The sequence below is a fragment of the Chrysemys picta genome, chromosome 16 (genome assembly GCF_011386835.1).
Source record: "Chrysemys picta bellii isolate R12L10 chromosome 16, ASM1138683v2, whole genome shotgun sequence".
Classification (NCBI taxonomy): domain Eukaryota; kingdom Metazoa; phylum Chordata; order Testudines; family Emydidae; genus Chrysemys; species Chrysemys picta.
Genome location: NC_088806.1, coordinates 8,615,292 through 8,635,491, shown reverse-complemented (window position 1 = coordinate 8,635,491; position 20,200 = coordinate 8,615,292). Strand labels below are relative to the sequence as shown.

Here is a 20,200-nt window from a genome sequence, read left to right as displayed (position 1 = left end):
GAGTCGTTCTCCATCCTGGAGGTTGCAGGGGATTAAATTGTCCAGTGATTATCTTTCCCTTCTCCTTTGAGAATCATTTCTTCCCCCCTTTATCTCTGTTAAAATCTTTGCTGATAAAAGAGACCAGCCACATATTTAATACACATCAAAGCCAGAGGCCTCCCCCTGTTTGGGGATCAGTGGCCCCCAACTGGAAACAGGGGAGTTGGCTGGACTCTTTTCTTTTCTCCAGCTGGCACGGGATGAGGAGGTTCCTCTGAGTGCAGCGTGGGTCCAGAAGTATCCCAAACCACATGACAAATGGTCTCCATGAGGGGTTGATTCCCGCAGTGCTAAGATGTAGCCACATCTGGGGTAGATCCATGGCCATTATTTGCTGGTGACAGGCCATGGACATTTCTTACCTTTTTGCCCTCCAGGCCTTCCATTCTCCTGTTCAAGAGGCATCCCCCAGGGCTCCCTCTGCCTGTGTAACTGGCCAGCAGGGGGTGGTGATAACTTTCTATCCACTTCTCAGACACTGTGAGGTAACACTGTTGCTCTGGGGGCAAGGGATGTCTGTGTGGGGAGATTGCAGCTGAAGGGGCATTATGGTAGGGGGAGGTGTTTGGGTGACTGGGCAGGGGGTACCCTAATCAAGTTGGTGGGTTCTGGAGGTTTGGGAGGGTGGTTCTGATGTGCCCAGCCCTGAGGCTATGGGTCCTGGAGGTGGGTGTCACTGGGGGCCTCTTGGCTGCAGAACAGCGGGGGTGGGCGTCTCTTGGGGAGGCGGGACGGGGTTAGAGGGAGCCTGGTGCTGTGCCAGGGGCTGTGTCTGGGCTTCCCCGCTGGCTCCTGTGATCGTAGCCATGTCCAGTGCACAGAGCTGGCGGGGAGTGGGGAGGCGGAGCTCTGGCACTACGTCACGGAATGCCAGGGAAGCAGAGTGAGGGGTCCCATTGGGCGGAGGAGGGGATCCCAGACAAACAGCATGGCAGATCCTGCTGGAGGGCGGGGTGGGGGGACCTACGCAGGCAGTGAGGGACTGAGTTCCCAGTGGGGGGTTCCCTTGTGGGGGTTCCTGGCTTCTAGGGGCTCTTGATGGGGGGAACCCTTTGGGATTCCCAACCTCGCAGTCATGGTGTGGTGGGGATTCCCTGGCCGGTGGGGCTTTGAGGGGTATCTGGGGTCTCAGTCCCTGGGACGCAGCCCCCAGAGTCCCTGGCCGATCTGGTGGGACCCTGGCTGGGGGGTGTCTGGGGCCCCTGGCTGTGGGCTCTGGCAACTGCTACTAACCATGATTCTTCTTTCTGATCAAGAGTCTTGGCTCTAAGCACTGCCCAGCATTCCCCAGTCACATGCCCTGTCACTGTGATAACTTTCTATCCACTTATCAAACACTGTTAGTGTGAAATCGCAGGTTTTCCTTTTCTTCTCTTTTGAAAACGTCAGGAACTTTTGGTTCCGTTTGGAAAACTTGTGCCCCCCCAGTCCTTGTTCTCGATCTGGAGGGGTAAGGGAGGTGGGAAGGGGGTTAGCACTGCCGCACAATGGTCTCTTCCACAGCATTCTGGACTCGTTCTTTCTGAAATCTGGTTTCATTGAGACGAAGGTTAATCAAGAGTCACTGCATGGAAAGAGGAGGAGTGACTCCAGATGGACAGTAAGGCAAATGAGATCAGCAATTCTCCCTGTGAGGAGGGGCTCTCATTAGCTGCTCTCCCCAGAGAGCTAAAGGAGGGAAGCTGCTCAAACGCTCTGTCCCTCTCTGCTCAGGATATTGGGGTTCAGCTTCCTGGGTCACACGCTGCAGCCTCCATTGTGATCTGGGAGACCAGGCTTAGCAGCTGCTGCTTCCCCAGCGGGGGTTCTGTGCTGGGAAGTGACCTTAATTAAAGCTTCTTCTCTGCCCTGCCCAGGTGATAACTTTCTCCAATTGGTACTAGCCCCATAGGGCAGCCCTGAGCCCTGTTAATACTAAATTCTGAGCCAAACATTCCAAGTAACTGAAAGAAAGGAAGGGAAAATGCTGGGGGTCTGGCCTTAAAATGACTCTAAACAAACAGACCCCCTTCATTTCTCATCCCACTAGCAATTACAGGAGCAAATCCAGCCATGGGAGAGCAAACTACCCAGGAATTGGACTTTCCTACCAGACGGACAGGGAGAGAGGACAGGGAAAAAGAGATAGGAGAGACTGAAAAGGGCTGTGGGAGAGAAGAGTTTTGAGAGAGATTTCCAGATCTCTAATCTTCCCAGACAGATGTATTACTGCACCCTGGATAGAGTCACTTTCCTGTGGAGAAAATGAGAATCAGAGGATAATCCAGTTCCTGACTCCATATCCCTCCTGCTGGGGTGTGGCTGCTATGGGGTCAGTGTCTGAGGGAATCCCCCACAGTGAATCCTTTCGTTCTCCTCTTTTCTAGCATTGGGTTCAAAGACTTTGTTATGGGATGGGGGGAGGGAGAAGAGAGTATAAAAATGTCTCTTTTGGCTTAGCCTGGCAGGAGGGGCCAGGTCTACATTGTACAAAGAGATCAAGCCTTTTCTCAGCATGGCAGACTCTAGGGTGTCTGTTTGCAGGGGAAAAGCCTGAGGGAATCATGCTTTAATTAATTTCACAGTCTGTTTTGAAACCTCCACAACTGCCCTTCTCACCCTGCCAGGCTGCAGAATGATGTCCATGTTTCGCTCCAGTTCATCCCAGCCTCCCATGGGACAGGGGAGAGAAATGGCTGCAGAGGAGTCAGTCCAGGTAGGTGTTATCAGGGGGTTGCTGATGGGTTCCTGCAGGAGGGAGAGGGGCAGCAAATACACCGGAGATGGGAAGGTTTTCACAGTCTGGTCTGGAAGTTGGAGTGGGGCAGGAAATGCTGTCCTCCTCCATTTCTCCACCCTGTGCATCTGACAAACCTGCTGGGAGTTGTTTAATAAGTGGCCTAGATTCTATGAACAGACCCATGAGCTTTGGTGGTGGAAATGACCTGATTTGTTGAACAGAAAATAACGCAGCTACATGGGGGTAAATAAAATGACAAGACTTGTAGTACTGACGGTTGTTCTGATTAACCAGTGGCTGATGTGAGATATGAAGGGGGCACCCACCAGTCTGGCGTAGGGGAGATTCCCCTCCCTTCATATCCAGCTCTTCAGAATGGGCCGGGTGTTGGGCTTCCTAACAGGGAGCTCTTCCTGGACCCTGCTAGTGGCTCCATCTCCTTTATCAGTCTGTGGCTAGTAGGTGTGTGATTGATCTGCTGGGAGAACAGAGGGGCTCTCTCTTAGGTTCCCTCACCCTGGTGTTTCCTGGATGCTCTGAGCAGGGTGGGAGTGGGACTCTGTTGACTGCAATCCACCCAGGGCTTCCCTTTGATGGGTTCCTCTCCCCCACAAATAGTGGGACTGTGAGTGGGGCAGCAGGTACTGAGTGTTGGACTCTTGGTCTTCCAGGGGCCGGTAACCTTCGAGGAGGTGGCTGTGTATTTCACCAGGGAAGAATGGGCTCTGCTGGACCCCACTCAGAGAGCCCTCTACTGGGATGTCATGCAGGAGAACTATGAGAACGTGACCTTGCTGGGTAAGGATTCCCATCCCCTCGGTTCTTGGAAGGGGAAAAGAAGAGATAAGGTTCTAGCCAGCCCCACAATGCCACCTCTACTCTGCCCAGTTTCAGCATCACCCCAATATGCCAGTGACACACACACTACCAGAGACCCTCCCCTGCTGCAGAACACTTTGGGAACAGAGCACAGGAGCAGTATCACGCAGTGTCAAATATCTCCTGTTTGCTCAAGTAAAACTGAGCGTTAGGTGCAGCATAATCAACAGAAGCTTCCTACCCCTGACCTCTCAAACCCTGAGCCTTCTCCACCCAAACCTGAATGTGCTTGGGGTGTAACGAGCAGGCTGCTGGAGTCAGAGCTGCTGGTCTAGGCTTGCGTATCACACAGACGCTCTGTGTGTCCTTGAATGCTGGCTGGGGGCATCCAGAGATGGAAGCTCAGTGGCGGTTTTAGCGTTAGTGGGGCCCTGTGCTCGGCTTCATTTTTGGGGCTCCTCCTTGGGACCCAGGCAAGAAGAAGAACATTCTCTCATCCTCCCCCACCCTGACTTTTCATTCTTTTTATTCTTCCTCCTCCTCCTATAAGTAATAGGAAGTAAATGAAAATAAAGTGAGGTACCTTGATTGTTCTTGTAGTCCAACTGATTTTTCCACAGACCAGTTGAAAATCGCTGAGGGTCTCAGTGCACCACTTAATGATCTTTCCAAATATTGTTTGTACTGTTAGCTAACTATTGTAAAGCGCTTTGGATAAAAGCCCTTTATAAAAAAAAATGTAAAAAACATTGGGGTGCGGGGAGTGGCCAGGGTTTAGGGTGTGTGAGGGGGCTCAGGGCTCGGGGTGCAGGGTCTAGGAGGGAATTCGGGTGCAGGAGCAGGCTGGAGGTTGGTGTCCAGGGTCTGTCCAGGAGCTAGGGTGTGGGAGGGGGCTCAGGGCTGGGGCAGGGGGTTGGGGTGTGGAGCGCTTACCTGGGGCAGCTCCCGTTTCATGCGAGGAATGTAGGTGGAGTTGTGGGAGGGAAGGAGGCTGTGTGTAGGGGGTGCAGGAGTCAGGACTGGGTGTGTGTGAGGGGGAGGGGTTATGGGTGGTTGCAGGAATCAGGGAGGGCAGGGTACTGGGGTGTGTTTGAGAGGGGTGAAGGAATAAGGGCTGGGGGGTGAGGGGATGCAGGAGTAAGGGGGCTGGGGTGTGTGGGGGCAGGAGGTATGGGGGGGTTGCGGGAATCAGGGAGGGCAGGGGACTGGGGTGTGTGTGAGAGGAGTTAAGGAGTCATGGCTGGGGGGGGGGGTGAGGGGGTGCAGGAGTCCGGGAGGCCAGGGTGTTCAAGGTGCAGGGTCAGGGCTGGGGGTGCAGGGTCTGGGAGGGAGTTAGGGTGCAGGAGCAGGTTGGAGATTGGGGTGCATGGTCTGGCCACGTTTTAGGATGCAGGAGGGGGCTCAGGGTTGGGGCAGGAGGTTGGGGTGTGGAGTACTTACCTGGGTCAGCTCCCATTTGGTGCAAGAGGTGCAGATGGCAATGTGGGAGGGGGTGCAGTAGTTCCCATTTGGTGTTCAGGGTTGGGGTGAGGAGGGGGGGGGGTCAGGTCCAGGAATCAGGGCATGGGGTGCGAGGGCTGGGTATGTGTGGGGAGAGCAGGGGGCTGGCTGGGTGTGTGTGTGGGGGGGTGCAGGAGTCCAGTCTGAGGACTGGGGGTGTGGGCTGGGGTCGTGGGGGTGCTCCCAGCCCCCTACCCTGAGTGGCTCACAACAGGGGTGGAGGTGAGGGGGGTTATGTCATAGGGGGAGTCCTTAGTAAAGCAGTGAGCAAGCGACCAGGGAGCTTTGCGACCAGGGCTGCTAACAGGGAGTTTCGTGAGGGAGTTTAGAAGGGGAGTAGGAAGGGGGCAAGGTACTCTTGCCATTCTTTAAAACATTTAAGCTATAATACAAACATCTTGATTTAAACAAAACCCCTATTGTTAACCTAGGTAGCTGTAAGAGAGAATACAGGCAGAAGCCCAGCAGTAGAGTGGGGGCTATCCTGTTTATTGCACTCAATGTAGCATGTATGATTACCTGCCCTGTGGGCGGGTGGCGTATATGTGCGTTCGGTGCAAGGAGCTCCTGGCCCTCAGAGACAGCGTGGAGCCTTTGGAGGCCAGGGTGGTGGAACTGGAGACGCTAAGGCAGGCAGAGAAGTACGCTGATGAGTCTTTCCGGGACACTGTAGATTTCTCCCACTTCCGGTCAGACAGCCCTTGCGCTGTTGAGGAGGATGAAAGGCCCAGGGAAGCAGAGCAGGCAACGGGAGCAGAGGGAAACCTTCCCATAGTTGGGACCCTCTTTCCAGATGGTGTTGGGGTAACCGCTTGCTCTGAGGTTACCTCGCCGGGGGGAGGAAACTCCAGTCATTAAGAAAAGGCAGCTGTTAGTAATGGGAGATTTGATCATTAGAAACAAGGATAGCTGGGTTTGTGAAGACCGGGAGAACCATATGGTGACTTGCCTTCCTGGTGCAAAGATTGCGGATCTCTCGAGGCATCTAGACAGACTTATGTGTAGTGCTGGGGAGGAGCCAGTGGATGTGGTACATGTAGGCACCAATGACATAAGGAAGGATAGGCGAGACGTCCTGGAGGCCAAATTTAGGTTGCTAGGAAAGAGACTGAAATCCAGGACCTCTATGGTGGCATTCTCAGAAATGCTTCCAGTTCCACATGCAGGGCCAGGTACGCAGGCAGAGCTTCAGAGTCTCAATGAGTGGATGAGATGATGGTGTAGAGAGGAGGGGTTTAGATTTATTAGGAACTGGGGAAACTTTGGGGATGGGGGGGAGCCTATACGGGAGTGATGGGCTGCTCCTAAACCAAAGTGGAACCAGACTGCTGGCACTTAACATTAAAAAGGTTGCAGAGCAGTTTTTAAACTGAGATGGGAGAAAGCCGATGGCTGTAGAGGAGCAGGTGGATTGGACAGACACTTCTCTTAGAGGAGAGTCTAGTGATAGAGATTTTATAGCTTTAGTCAGGAAGAGAGGCTGGAAGAGGATAAAGTAGGGGCTAGGTCAGAGGAGAAGCATTCACACACGAAAGAATCTGACACATCAGAAAAAGGCAGACAAATAAACAGTGATAAGTTTTTAAAGTGCTTGTACACAAATGCTAGAAGTCTAAATAATATGTGTGAATTAGAGTGCCTCGTGTTAAAAGAGGATATTGACATAATAGGCATCACAGAAACCTGGTGGAGTGAGGATAGTCAATAGGACACAATCATTCCAGGGTACAAAATATATTGGAAGGACAGAGCAGGTCATACTTTTTTGGGGGGCGGAGGGGGAATGGCACTGTATATTAAAGAAAATGTAGACTCAAATGATGTAAAAATCTTAAATGAAACTGCATGTTCCATAGACTCTCTATGGATAGTAATTCCATGCTCTAATAAGAATACAACAATAGGGATCTATTATCGACCACCTGTCAAAGACAGTGATCGTGACAATGAAATGCTAAGGGAGTTTAGAGAGGCTATCAAAATAAAGAGCTCCATAATAGTGGGGGATTTCAATTATCCCCATATTGACATGTCACCTCAGGACAAAATGCAGAGACAAAATTTGTTGATACTTTAAATGACTGCTTCTTGGAGCAGCTGGTACAAGAACCCGCAAGGGGAGAAGCAACTCTCGATTTAGTCCTAAGTGGAGCGCAGGAGCTGGTCCAAGAGGTAACTATAACAGGATGGCTTGGAAATAGTGACCATAATATAACAACATTTAAAATCCCTGTGGTGGGAAGAACACCTCAACAGCTCAACACTGTGACATTTAATTTCAGAAAGGGGAACTATGCAAAAATGAGGGGGTTAGTTAAACAGAAATTCAAAGGTACAATGACTAGAGTGAAATCCCTGCAAGCTGCATGGACACTTTTCAAAAACACAATATTAGAGGCCCAACTTCAATGTATACCCCAAATTAAAAAAACACAGCAAAAGAACTAAAAAAGAGCCACTGTGGCTTGGCTTAACCATGTAAAAGAAGCAGTGAGAGTTTAAAAGGCATCTTTTTAAAAGTGGAAGTCAAATCCTAGTGAGGTATATAGAAGGGAGCATAAGCACTGCCAAATTAAGTGTAAAAATGTAATAAGAAAAGCCAAAAAGGAGTTTGAGGAACAGCTAGCCAAAAATTCAGAAGGTAACCACAAAATGTTTTTTAAGTAAATCGAAAGCAGGAAGCCTGCTAAACAACCAGTGGGGCCCCTGAACGATCGAGATACAAAAGGAATGCTTAAAGACGATAAAGTCATTGCAGAGAAACTAAATGCATTCTTTGCTTCAGTCTTCATGGCTGAGGATGTTAGGGAGATTCCCAAACCTTTTGTGGGTGACAAATCTGAGGAACTGGCACATATTGAAGTGTCACTAGAAGAAGTTTTGGAACTAATTGATAAACTTAACTGTAACAAATCATCGGAACCAGATGGTATTTACCCAAGAGTTCTGAAAGAACTCAAATGTGAAATTGAGGAACTATTAGCTATGGTTTGTAACCTGTCCTTTAAATCAGCTTCTGTACCCAATGACTGGAAGATGCTAATGTAACACCAATATTTAAAAAGGGCTCTAGAGGCGATGCTGGCAATTACAGACCAGGAAGTCCAACGTCTGTACCAGGCAAATTAGTTGAAACAATAGTAAAGAATAAAATTGTTAGGCACATAGAAGAACAAAAATTGTTGGGCAAAAGTCAACATGGTTTCTGTAAAGGGAAATCATGTCTTACTAATCTATTGGAGTTCTTTGAAGGTGTCAACATACATGTCGACAATGGGGATCCAATGGACGCAGTGTCCAGAAAGCCTTTGACAAGGTCCCTCACCAAAGTCTCTTACATAAATTAAGCTGTCATAGGATAAAAGGGAAGATCTTTTCATGGATTGAGAACTAGTTAAAAGACAGGGAACAAAGGGTAGTAATAAATGGTAAATTTTCAGAATGGAGAGGAGTAACTAGTGGTGTTCCCCAAGGGTCAGTCCTAGGATCAGTCCTATTCAACTTATTCATAAATGATCTGGAGAAAAGGGTAAACAGTGAGATGGCAAAGTTTGCAGATAATACTAAACTGCTCACGATAGTTAAGACCAAAGCAGACTGTGAAGAACTTCAAAAAGATCTCACAAAACTAAGTGAATGGGCAACAAAATGGCAAACGAAATTTAATGTGGATAAATATAAAGTAATGCACATTGGAAAAAATAACCCTAACTATATGTACAATATTATGGGGGGAAATTTAGCTACAACTAATCAGGAAAAAGATCTTGGAGTCATTGTGGATAGTTCTCTGAAGACATCCACGCAGTGTGCAGCAGAGGTCAAAAAAGCAAACAGGATGTTAGGAATTATTTAAAAAGGGATAGACAATAATACAGAGAATATCTTATTGCCCTTATATAAATCAATGCAAACAACTAATTTAGACCCCTTCATTTTATATGTATATTTGGGATTCTGTTTTCCAATGGGCTGCAGTATGTGCTATCCTGACATTTAGTACTGCTGAGATCCTGCATTCAGGAATATCCCTGCCCTTCCTGTTCCCTTTCTCCACTGAACCCCACCAGCCCATGCTTACTGTTTCCAGCTTCCCCAGGACTCACTCTCTGTCACTGGACCTGTCTGTCAGCAAGAAGCAGTGCCAGGGAGACTTGCCCTCTCTCTGGAGACTTCGATTTCTGGAAAAACAACAAGGAGTCTGGTGGCACCTTAAAGACTAACAGATTTATTTGGGCATCAGCTTTCATGGGTAAAAACCTCACCTCTTCAGATGCAGAGAGTGAAAGTTACAGATGCAGGCATTATATACTGACATATGGAGTGCAGGGAGTTTCTTCGCAAGTGGAGAACCAGTGTTGACAGGGCCAATTCAATCAGGGTGGATGTAGTCCACTCCCAATAATAGATGAGGAGGTGTCAATTCCAGGAGTGGAAAAGCTGCTTCTGTAATGAGCCAGCCAGTCCCTATTCAAGCCCAGATTAATGGTGTTAAATTCGATTTCTGGGACATGGATTTAGTTTCTTGGTGTTTTAGAGCCTCTTTGAAATTTAATGTCACAGACACTCACCACAGTGCAATCTGGACTGTTGAACAGCTGTGTCCCCTCAGTTCCCCAGGCTGGGGTGCCTTTTACACTGCTTTACTGCGAGAGCAGCCACTCCTGGGCAGTTAACACACAGTCTTCAGCATGTAACTCGCTCTCAGCTACACAGTTTTGAGTGCTGCTAGTCAGCGACTCACGAATTGCTGTACACCACAGGAGAACTGCAGAAAATTCTCTGGTCCCAGACTTTCCACCAGAAATGTGCATCTTGCCCTGTCCAGAACACTACTGAACAATGCAAGCTCATATGAAGTTTGTTATTTCATCAGTGGAAAATGATATGCTCCAGCCTTGTTATCCCAAATGGAGTTTCCAATACACTTTAATCCAAACATACTGAAGGGGAGGGGAGAGATCTCCCTTTTGTAACACCTAGCCAGCCAGTTTGCTGTAAAATCCCTGTTGGTGTGAGTTCTCTGCTTGCTTTACATGTAAAGGATTAACAAGCTGTGACGAACTGGGACTGTTCTTACTGTGGTCTGTGAATGCTGACAGGGGAGTGTGGCTAGGATAGTCTGCATTGGGGGATGGGAGACTGCCCGAAGGAGAATACCTGAGCATGTAACATGAGAACCCAGGAAGGGGTTCGAGGCCAGGTGATACCTTGGCCCGGGAAACTGAACAAAGGCTGTGGGAGGGGTCGCTGAAGGCAGAGTTTTGGAAGCTGGCTGGTGAGATGGCTGGGAGGCAGAGATGGCTCTGACCTCCCAAGGGGGGCTGGGATGCCCTGGGACCCCAAGATGGACCTAACTGAGGGGGGTCCTGTTGTCTGTGCCTGCAAGGTCTGTCTAGGACTGTATTCCTGTCATCTAAATAAACCTTTTGCTTTACTGGCTGGCTGAGAGTCATTGTGAATTGCAGGAAGCCGGGGGTGCAGGGCCCTGAGTTCCCCCACACTCCGTGACAACAGCCCACAGGTAAAAGAAAAGGAGTGGGCACCTGACCAAAAGAGCCAATGGAAAGGCTAGAACTTTTTTAAATGGGAAAGTAACTTTCCCTTTGTCTGTTGTTCTCCTTAGAAGGAGACATGGAGTAGCAATGCTGTGCATGGCTTGAACCAGGTATGAAAATTCATCTTCCCTACCTAGAATAAATTATTTGAATAGGGAATGTTTAGACAGACACAATCAGGTTTATTTTTTATTTTGGCTTTTGGATCTCCTCTGTGCTATCCGAGATGCTTTTGTTTGCTTGTAAGCTTTAAGCTGAACCCCCAAGAAAGCTATTTGGGGTGCTTACAAAAGTTAATTTTCTTTTAAGAGCTAACAAAAGCCTAAGTTCCAGATGTATTCCTTTCCTTTTTAATTTTAGTAAAATTTACCTCTTTTAAGAATGGGATTGGATTTTTGGTGTCCTAAGAGGTTTTTGCATGTTGTTTGATTATCTGGTAGCCACAGCTAATTTCCTTTGTTTTCTTTCTCCGCTCTTTTCTGGAGGGGAGATGAAAGGGCTTGAGGGTGTCCCAGAGGGGGTTTTTTGCATTTGGGTCGTGGCAACATTTACCAAGCCAAGGTCAGAGAAAAGCTGAAACCTTGGAGGTTTACTACAAGCCTAGAGTGGCACAAATTAATTTTAGAATCCTTGCGGGCCCCCACTTTCTGCACTTAGGGCTGAATCCCCACTGTATCACTCTGACACATACTATGTACAAAATTGATCATTATTTTGTAGAAGAGTGAACATAGGGGTACAGACTTGCACAGTGTCTGTGTTTTCCCAACATATATGTGGGTATTTCAGTCCCTCACAAGCAAGGTGTTTGGCATCTTCAAAGACCAGGGGAGCCTATCCTGGGAATTCACTGGTTTATTAAGTGACACTGTATGGAATTGAGAGACACTTTATATTATTATTATTTTATTATGAATACCAATATGATAAAATTGCAATGAATTCTGCTAGTGTGACAATGCGGTTCTGGCGGAACCCAACTGAGAATGCCAACTCAGGACAAATTGCTCAAACAGGGCAGTTACAGCCCAAGGCTGGGTTTTTTCCACCTCTAAGGCAAACCAAACCAGCCAGACTAAGAGGACTTCGGTCTCACCCCACTGGCTAACCGCAAGTCTCACAAGCAATCTCTTTAGACACTCCAGTTTCCCAGTATTACCACCAGTGACACTCGTTATGGGGACAGATGGTTATGAAAATTAATACCCCAGTAAAAGAAAAAGGTTCTCCTGATCCCAAAGGACCGAGCCCCAGACCCAGGTCAATATACAAATCAGATCTTACCCACAAATCACGCTGTTGCCAATCCTTTAGAATCTAAAATCTAAAGGTTTATTCATAAAAGGAAATAGATAGAGATGAGAGTTAGAGTTGGTTAAATGGAATCAATTACATACAGTAATGGCAAAGTTCTTGGTTCAGACTTGCAGCAGCGATAGAATAAACTGCAGATTCAAATCAAGTCTCTAGAATACATCCCTCGCCCTTTGTTCAAAGCTTCAGCTTGTAGCAAAGTTCCTCCAGAGGTATGAAGCAGGATTGAAGACCAGATGGAGATGAGGCATCAGCCTTATATAGTCTTTTCCAGGTGTAAGAACACCTCTTTGTTCTTACTGTGGAAAATTACAGCAAAATGGAGTCTGGAGTCACATGGGCAAGTTCCTGCATACTTTGCTGAGTCTCAAGGCATATTTGTCTTCTCTCAATGGGTCCATTGTATAGCTGATGGTCCTTAATGGGCCATCAAGCAGGCTAGGCAGAGCTAACACCAGTTTGTCTGGGATGTCACCCAGCAGCATAGCATAAGTTTGAAATACAGACAGTATAGAGCCAATATTCATAACTTCAACTACAAAATTGATACACACATATAGACAGCATAATCATAACCAGTAAACCATAACCTTGTCTTAGACACCCCATTTGACCCCCTTTATGCAAGATTTGCGTGCCACTACAGGACCTTGGTTGCAACAATGATCTATATGGTCCCAGATTATATCAATAACGTCAGAGCTAGATGTGCCATGTAAGGTGTCAATGAAAATATTATGATTTTCCAAGTATGATAATTTTGTTTCTATCTTTGTATCACCTTTGTATTGTGAGTTATAGATATGTAGGGTATATCTGTATTTCCAGACTTGTGCAGTGTTTCTGGGTGACATCCCCAGACATATTGGCATCAGCGCTGCCTAGCCTGTTCGATGGCCCATCCAGGGTCATCAGCTGTACAATGAGCCCCTGGAAAGAACTAAGGGGATACACCTATTGAGTCAGCAAGACATGCAGGGGTATGCCTGTGTACTGAGAACTCCAAGGCTTTTCCATGCCATGTGCTGTGAAGCTTGTGTTTGGGACAAAGGAAGTAGAAGCCACACGGCAAAAGGAATATAAAGGGCAGTTGCATCATCTCCATTTTGTCTTCAATCCCTCTTCCTACCTCTGGATCAACTTCTCTACAAACTGAAGCCTTGAACAAAGAACTGAATAATGTGGATGTGTTGCAGACAGGCTTTCAAGCCAGGAAATTATCAATACTGCTAAGAACCAGATATGTAGATTTCTGAATGTATCTGACTGCTTTCCCATTGAACAACTCCCTTTTTCTTTCTTTCTTTCTTTCTTTCTTATATAATAAACCTTTTGGATGCTTTCTTGCTTTCTGTCTTATAAACCTTTAGTTTAGATTCTAAAGGATTGGCTGGCATCATAGTATTTTGGGTAAGATCCAAACCTATAGTGACCTGGTAATGTGGCTGACTCTGAGGTCAGAAGAACACTGTGTTTATATGAGCAGAGTTTTTAAATAACCTCTCACTGTACTGGACCTAGGTGCTGATTGGGAGTCAGAGAAGTGCAATGCAATAAAGGGGGCTGTGATTTCTTTTTTCAGTTTCTCGATAACCAGCGTGGGGGATCAGAAGTACAGTTTGTGAGTGGTCGGTGAATTTAACTTCAGTGTTAACCACCAGTTTTGGGAGCATCTGCTCTGCCTTTTTCAGCCTACCCTGATATTGGCATTTTCAGTGAGGACTGCCCCAGGCACACCAGGTCACACTAAGTACTGAAGTTAAATTAATAGTGTTTTTTTATGACACAGTCGTATGAAATCAACTGAACTCCTTTGTTTTCTTTCATCTGAGCAGGGTTTCTGGTTTCCAAATCTGATGTGATCTCCCAGCTGGAACAAGGGGAAGAGCCCTGGGTCCCAGACCTCCAGGATTCAGAGGAAAGAGAGATCCTGAGAGCTCCCTGCACAGATGAGGAAACATTAAACCAACTCAGAATCTGTAAGTGCCTGAAAGAAACATCTGGGATGTCCTACAAAGCCTTTGGGACTTCTCTCAGTTCATTATTGTCCCTAGCGGGATTGTATCCTCAGGGTAAATATAGCTCATGGCTTCCTGTAGATCCTAGCAGACACCAGGAAGCTTCCTCCCTTCCCCCTGTGAAGTTGAATGGGATGCGAAAGCCAAAATGATCCCCTCCTCTCTCCTATTTAGGGGAAGAATTTGGAAGAGTTCATTTCCTGTTTTTATTTAACCTCTCTCCAGCACTTGTTTTGGTTTGGCCTTCCCCTTTCCATCCCTGTTTGAGGTTTCTGTCTCTATCACAGCAGGTGATGCAATGGTATATGAGAAAGAGGAGCAGAATTCTCAGGAGGAAAATGTTGAGCAAGTGGATAAACACAGAGCATTGTCTCAAAGATCAAAAAGGAATGTGTCCAGGAGTTATGAGAAGGCAAAATCCTGTGAGATACAGCACAGACCAGAAAGAGAGCAAGGACACCAGCCAGGGGAGAAAATGGGTAAATTTATTTCCTGTTGGGGAACTCAGAAGAGTGTCAAGGAAACCACAACACAGCAGGAAATCCTCATGGGAAAGAGGAAAAATACATGCAGCGAGTGTGGAAAATGCTTCACTCAAAGATCATCCCTTTCTGTACATCAGGGAATCCACACAGGGGAGAGGCCCTATGAATGCCATGAGTGTGGGAAAAACTTCACTAGCAACTCCAACCTTTCTAAACATCAGAGAATCCACACAGGGGAGAAGCCCTATGAATGCCGTGAGTGTGGGAAAACCTTCACTCAAAGATCAGGCCTTTCTGAACATCAGAGAATCCACACAGGGGAGAGGCCCTATGAATGCTGTGAGTGTGGGAAAAGCTTCACTCGCAGCTCAGCCCTTTCTAAACATCAGAGAATCCACACAGGGGAGAAGCCCTTTGAATGCCGTGAGTGTGGGAAAACCTTCACTCAAAGATCAGCCCTTTCTAACCATCAGAGAATCCACACAGGGGAGAAGCCCTATGAATGCCGTGAGTGTGGGAAAAACTTCATTAGCATCTCAGCCCTTTCTAGCCATCAGAGAATGCACACAGGGGAGAAGCCCTATGAATGCCGTGAGTGTGGGAAAACCTTCACTGAAAGATCAGGCCTTTCTAAACATCAGAGAATCCACACAGGGGAGAAGCCCTATGAATGCCGTGAGTGTGGGAAAACCTTCACTCAAAGATCAGGCCTTTCTAAACATCAGAGAATCCACACAGGGGAGAGGCCCTACGAATGCCGTGAGTGTGGGAAAAACTTCATTAGCAGCTCAGCCCTTTCTAGCCATCAGAGAATGCACACAGGGGAGAAGCCCTATGAATGCCGTGAGTGTGGGAAAACCTTCACTGAAAGATCAGACCTTTCTAAACATCAGAGAATCCACACAGGGGAGAGGCCCTACGAATGCCATGAGTGTGGGAAAAACTTCATTACCAGCTCAGCCCTTTCTGCACATCAGAGAATCCACACAGGGGAGAGGCCCTATGAATGCTGTGAGTGTGGGAAAAGCTTCACTCACAGCTCAGCCCTTTCTAAACATCAGAGAATCCACACAGGGGAGAAGCCCTTTGAATGCCGTGAGTGTGGGAAAAGCTTCACTCACAGCTCAGCCCTTTCTAAACATCAGAGAATCCACACAGGGGAGAAGCCCTTTGAATGCCGTGAGTGTGGGAAAACCTTCACTCAAAGATCAGCCCTTTCTAACCATCAGAGAATCCACACAGGGGAGAAGCCCTATGAATGCCGTGAGTGTGGGAAAAACTTCATTAGCAGCTCAGCCCTTTCTAGCCATCAGAGAATGCACACAGGGGAGAAGCCCTATGAATGCCGTGAGTGTGGGAAAACCTTCACTCAAAGATCAGGCCTTTCTATACATCAGAGAATCCACACAGGGGAGAGGCCCTACGAATGCCATGAGTGTGGGAAAACCTTCATTACCAGCTCAGCCCTTTCTGCACATCAGAGAATCCACACAGGGGAGAGGCCCTATGAATGCTGTGAGTGTGGGAAAAACTTCATTCACAGCTCAGCCCTTTCTAAACATCAGAGAATCCACACAGGGGAGAGGCCCTATGGATGCAGTGGGTGTGGGAAAAGCTTCACTCACAGCTCTCACCTTACTGGGCATCAGAGAATCCACACAGGAGAGAGGCCCTATGTATGCAGTGAATGTGGGAAAACCTTCAATCACAGCTCACACCTTATTGGGCATCGGAGAATGCACACAGGGGAGAAGCCCTATGAATGCAGTGAGTGTGGGAAAACCTTCACTCAAAGATCAGGCCTTTCTAAACATCGGAGAATCCACACAGGGGAGAGGCCCTACGAATGCCATGAGTGTGGGAAAAACTTCATTACCAGCTCAGCCCTTTCTTACCATCAGAGAATCCACACAGGGGAGAGGCCTGAGGAACCACCTGATCAGCATCTTGTACAGGAGACAGGAGAAGATCAAGAATGAGCTCTCAAAACTGGAGACTCTCACACAAATCCAACCTTCCACACAAACTTCCACATGGCTGGATTTGACAAAAATGAGACAAGCCATTTACAATGCACACTTCATTTCTCTACAGAGGAAAAAGTAAGACAGTAAACTATCTAAACTCCTACCTGCCACAGGGGGCTACAACAATGGCACCCTCAACTCACCTAACAATATTGTTAGTCCATCCAACCACACACTTAGCCCGTCAGAAGAGTCTGTCCTATCTCGGGGACTCTTTCTGTCCCACCATCCCCACAAACATGATACAGTTTTGCGGTGAACTGGAAACCTACTTTCGTCGTCTCTTGACTCAAGGAATATTTTCAATGCACCACTGAACAGAGCACTAGCCCACAGGAACCCTCCTACCAACACTACAAGAACAAGAACTCTGCGTGGACTCCTCCTGAGGGTCGAAATGACAGACTGGACCTCTACATAGAGTGCTTCCGCAGATGTGCACAGGCTGAAATTGTGAACAAACAACATCGCTTGCCCCAGAACCTCAGCCATACAGAACGTAATGCCATCCACAGCCTCAGAAACAACTCTGACATTATAATCAAGGGGGCTGACAAAGGAGGTGCTGTAGTCATAATGAACAGGTCAGATTATGAGCAGGAGGATGCGAGGCAACTCTCCAAGACGGCATTCGACAGGCCACTATCCTCTGATCCCACTGAGGAATACTAAAAGAAACTACACCATCTGCTCAAAAAACTCCCGGCTACAGTATGGGAACAAATCTACATGGGGATATCCCCAGAGCCCCGACCAGGGCTATTCTATCTGCTACCCAAGATCCATAAACCTGGAAACCTTGGACGTTCCATCATCCCAGGCATTGGCACTCTTACAGCAGCATTATCTGGCTATTTGGACTCTCTCCTCAGATCCTACGCCACCAGGACTCCCAGCTATCTTCGAGACACCACCGACTTCCGAGGAAACTACAATGCATTGCTGTTCTTCCTGAAAACACCATCGGGGCCACTATGGATGTAGAAGTGCTTTACACCAATATTCCACATGAGGATGGACTACAAGCTGTCAGGAACAGTATCCCTGATGAGGCCAAAGCATGCCTGGTGGCTGAGCTTTGTGACTTTGTCCTCACCCACAACCATTTCAGATTTGGGGACAACTTATACCTTCAAGTCCGTGGCATTGCTATGGGTACCCGCATGGCCCCACAGTCTGCCAACATTTTTATGGCTGATTTAGAACAACGCTTCCTCAGCTCTTATCCCCTAGTGCCCCTCCTCTACTTGCGCTACATTGATGACATCATCATATGGACCCACAAAAAGGAAGCCCTTGAAGAATTCCACCTGGATTTCAACAATTTCCACCCCACCATCAACCTTCAGCTTGGACCAGTCCACACAAGAGACACACTTCCTGGACACTACAGTACAAATAAGTGATGGTCACATAAACACCACCCTATACCAGAAACCTACTGACCGCTATACTTAACTACATGACTCCAGCTTCCATCCAGGGCACATCACACTATCCATTGTCTACAGCCCAGCCCTAAGATACAACCGAATTTGCTCCAACCCCTCAGAAAAAGACAAACACCTACAAGATCTTTATCAAGCATTTGTAAAACTACAATACCCACCTGGGGAAGTGAGGAAACAGATTGACAGAGCAAGACGGGTACCCAGAAATCACCTACTACAGGACAGGCCCAACAAGGACAATAACAGAACACCACTGGCCATCACATACAGCCCTCAGGTAAAACCTCTTTCGCGCATTATTAACGATCTACAACCTATCCTGGAAAATGATCCCTCACTCTGTCCTTGGCTACACTGGCGCTGTACAGCGCTGCAACTTGCTGCGCTCAGGGGTGTGAAAAAACACCCCCCTGAGCACAGCGAGTGCAGCGCTGTAAAGCGCCAGTGTAATCAGCGCCTTCAGCGCTGCAAGCTACTCCCCTCGGAGCTGTGAATCCTCAAGTGTAGCCAGGGCCTCTCACCGATCTTGGGAGGCAGGCCAGTCCTTGCTTACAGACAGGTTTTTTGCGGGGGAGGGATAGCTCAGTGGTTTGAGCATTGGCCTGCTAAACCCAGGGTTGTGAGTTCAATCCTTGAGGGGGCCACTTAGGGAATCTGGGGCAAAAATCAGTACTTGGTCCTGCTAGTGAAGGCAGGGGGCTGGACTCGATGACCTTTCAGGGTCCCTTCCAGTTCTAGGAGATCGGATATCTCATATATTATTATTATTATTTATTTTTATTATTATATACCTCACTATCACTACTGATATGTTGTGTGTTTGGTGAAGTATTCTACACCAGAGAAGTGTAAAATTACTCCAAGGAAGGTCAAAGATTTGACAAGAACTCAGGTAGAAATTGCAGGTACTGGTGGTTGATTTTCATCCCAAAGATGGAAGCTATGGTGACCTGTGGCCCAGGTAAAGTATTTTTAGAACACTGCTCCCTAGTTAAGTGGCATTGATCACACTCCTAAAGGATGCCATGATTAAATTGGGAACAACTGTCTTTACCATTTGGATCCAAAATTTCATGAAGCACAGAGAGAATCATAGAAGATTAGGGTTGGAAGAGACCTCAGGAGGTCATCTAGTCCAAACCCCTGCTCAAAGCAGGACCAACACCAACTAAATCATCCCAACCAGGGCTTTGTCAAGCTGGGCCTTAAAAACCTCTGAGGATGGAGATTCCACCACCTTCCTAGGGAACCCATTCCAGTGCGTCGCCACCCTCCTAGTGAAAAAGTTTTTCCTAATATCCAACCTAGACCTCCCGCCCTGCAACTTGAGACTATTGTCCATTGTTCTGTCATCTGCCACCACTGAGAACAGCTGAGCTCCAACCTCTCTGAACCCCCCCCCCCCTTCAGGCAGTTGAGGGCTGCTATCAAATCCCCCCTCACTCTTCTCTTCTGCAGACTAAACAAGCCCTGTTCCTTCAGCCTCTCCTCCTCAGTCATGTGCCAGCCCCCTAATCATTTTTGTGACCCTCCTTTCTCTAATGGGGGGCCTAAAACTGGATGCAATACTGCAGATGTGGCTTCACTAGTGCCGAATAAAGGGGAATAATAATTTCCCTTGATCTGCTAGCAATGCTCCTACTAATGCAGCCCAATATGCTCTTAGCCTTCTTGGGAACAAGGGCACACTGCTGACTCATATCCAGCTTCTCATCCACTATAATCCCCAGGTCCTTTTCTGAAGAACTGCTGCTTAGCCAGTCGGTCCTCATCCTGTAGCAGTGCATGGGATTCTTCCGTCCTAAGTGCAGGACTCTGCACTTGTCCTTGTTGAACCTCATCAGATTTCTTTTGGACCAATCCACTAATTTGTCTAGGTCACTCTGGACCCTATGCCTACCCTTCTGCATATCTGCCTCTCACTCCAGCTTAGTGTCATCTGCGAACTTGCTGAGGGTGCAATCTATCCCATCATCCAATTCATTAATAAATATGTTGAACAAAACTGGCCCCAGGACTGACTCCTGGGGCACTCCGCTTAATACTGGCTGCCAACTAGACATTGAGCTGTTAATTGCTACGTGTTAAGCCTGACAATCTAGCCAGCTTTCTATCGACCTTATAGTCCATTCATCCAATCTGTACTTTAACCTGCTGACAAAAATGCTGTGGGAGACCATATCAGAAGCTTTGCTAAACTCAAGATATATCACATCCACTGCTTTCCCTATATCCCCAGAGCCATTTATCTCATCATAGTAGGCAAT

At 47.5% G+C, this 20,200-nt stretch overlaps 1 protein-coding gene and 1 long non-coding RNA gene across 18 annotated transcripts in view; one reads left to right on the top strand and one right to left on the bottom strand.

Moving 5' to 3' along the window:
* The window catches only part of LOC135975998 (uncharacterized), a 268,614-nt gene that overhangs the window by 57,267 nt on the left and 191,147 nt on the right, over nt 1-20,200 (bottom strand). The gene's annotated exons all lie outside the window — the stretch shown is intronic.
* Nucleotides 1-20,200, top strand: part of LOC101943829 (zinc finger protein 420-like) — a 56,438-nt gene that overhangs the window by 2,084 nt on the left and 34,154 nt on the right. For 5 of the 17 annotated variants that reach the window (XM_065569343.1, XM_065569342.1, XM_065569346.1 and 2 more), the window contains exons 2-5: nt 2,649-2,737; nt 3,433-3,559; nt 13,788-13,931; nt 14,258-18,210. In XM_065569343.1, the coding sequence (XP_065425415.1) occupies nt 2,649-2,737; nt 3,433-3,559; nt 13,788-13,931; nt 14,258-16,434 (2,537 nt within the window). In that variant the 3' untranslated portion in view covers nt 16,435-18,210. Of the gene's footprint in view, nt 1-2,606; nt 2,738-3,432; nt 3,560-13,787; nt 13,932-14,144; nt 19,327-20,200 lie in introns of those variants that run through there. The other 12 variants (XM_065569334.1, XM_065569332.1, XM_065569333.1 and 9 more) reach the window with 5 other exon arrangements.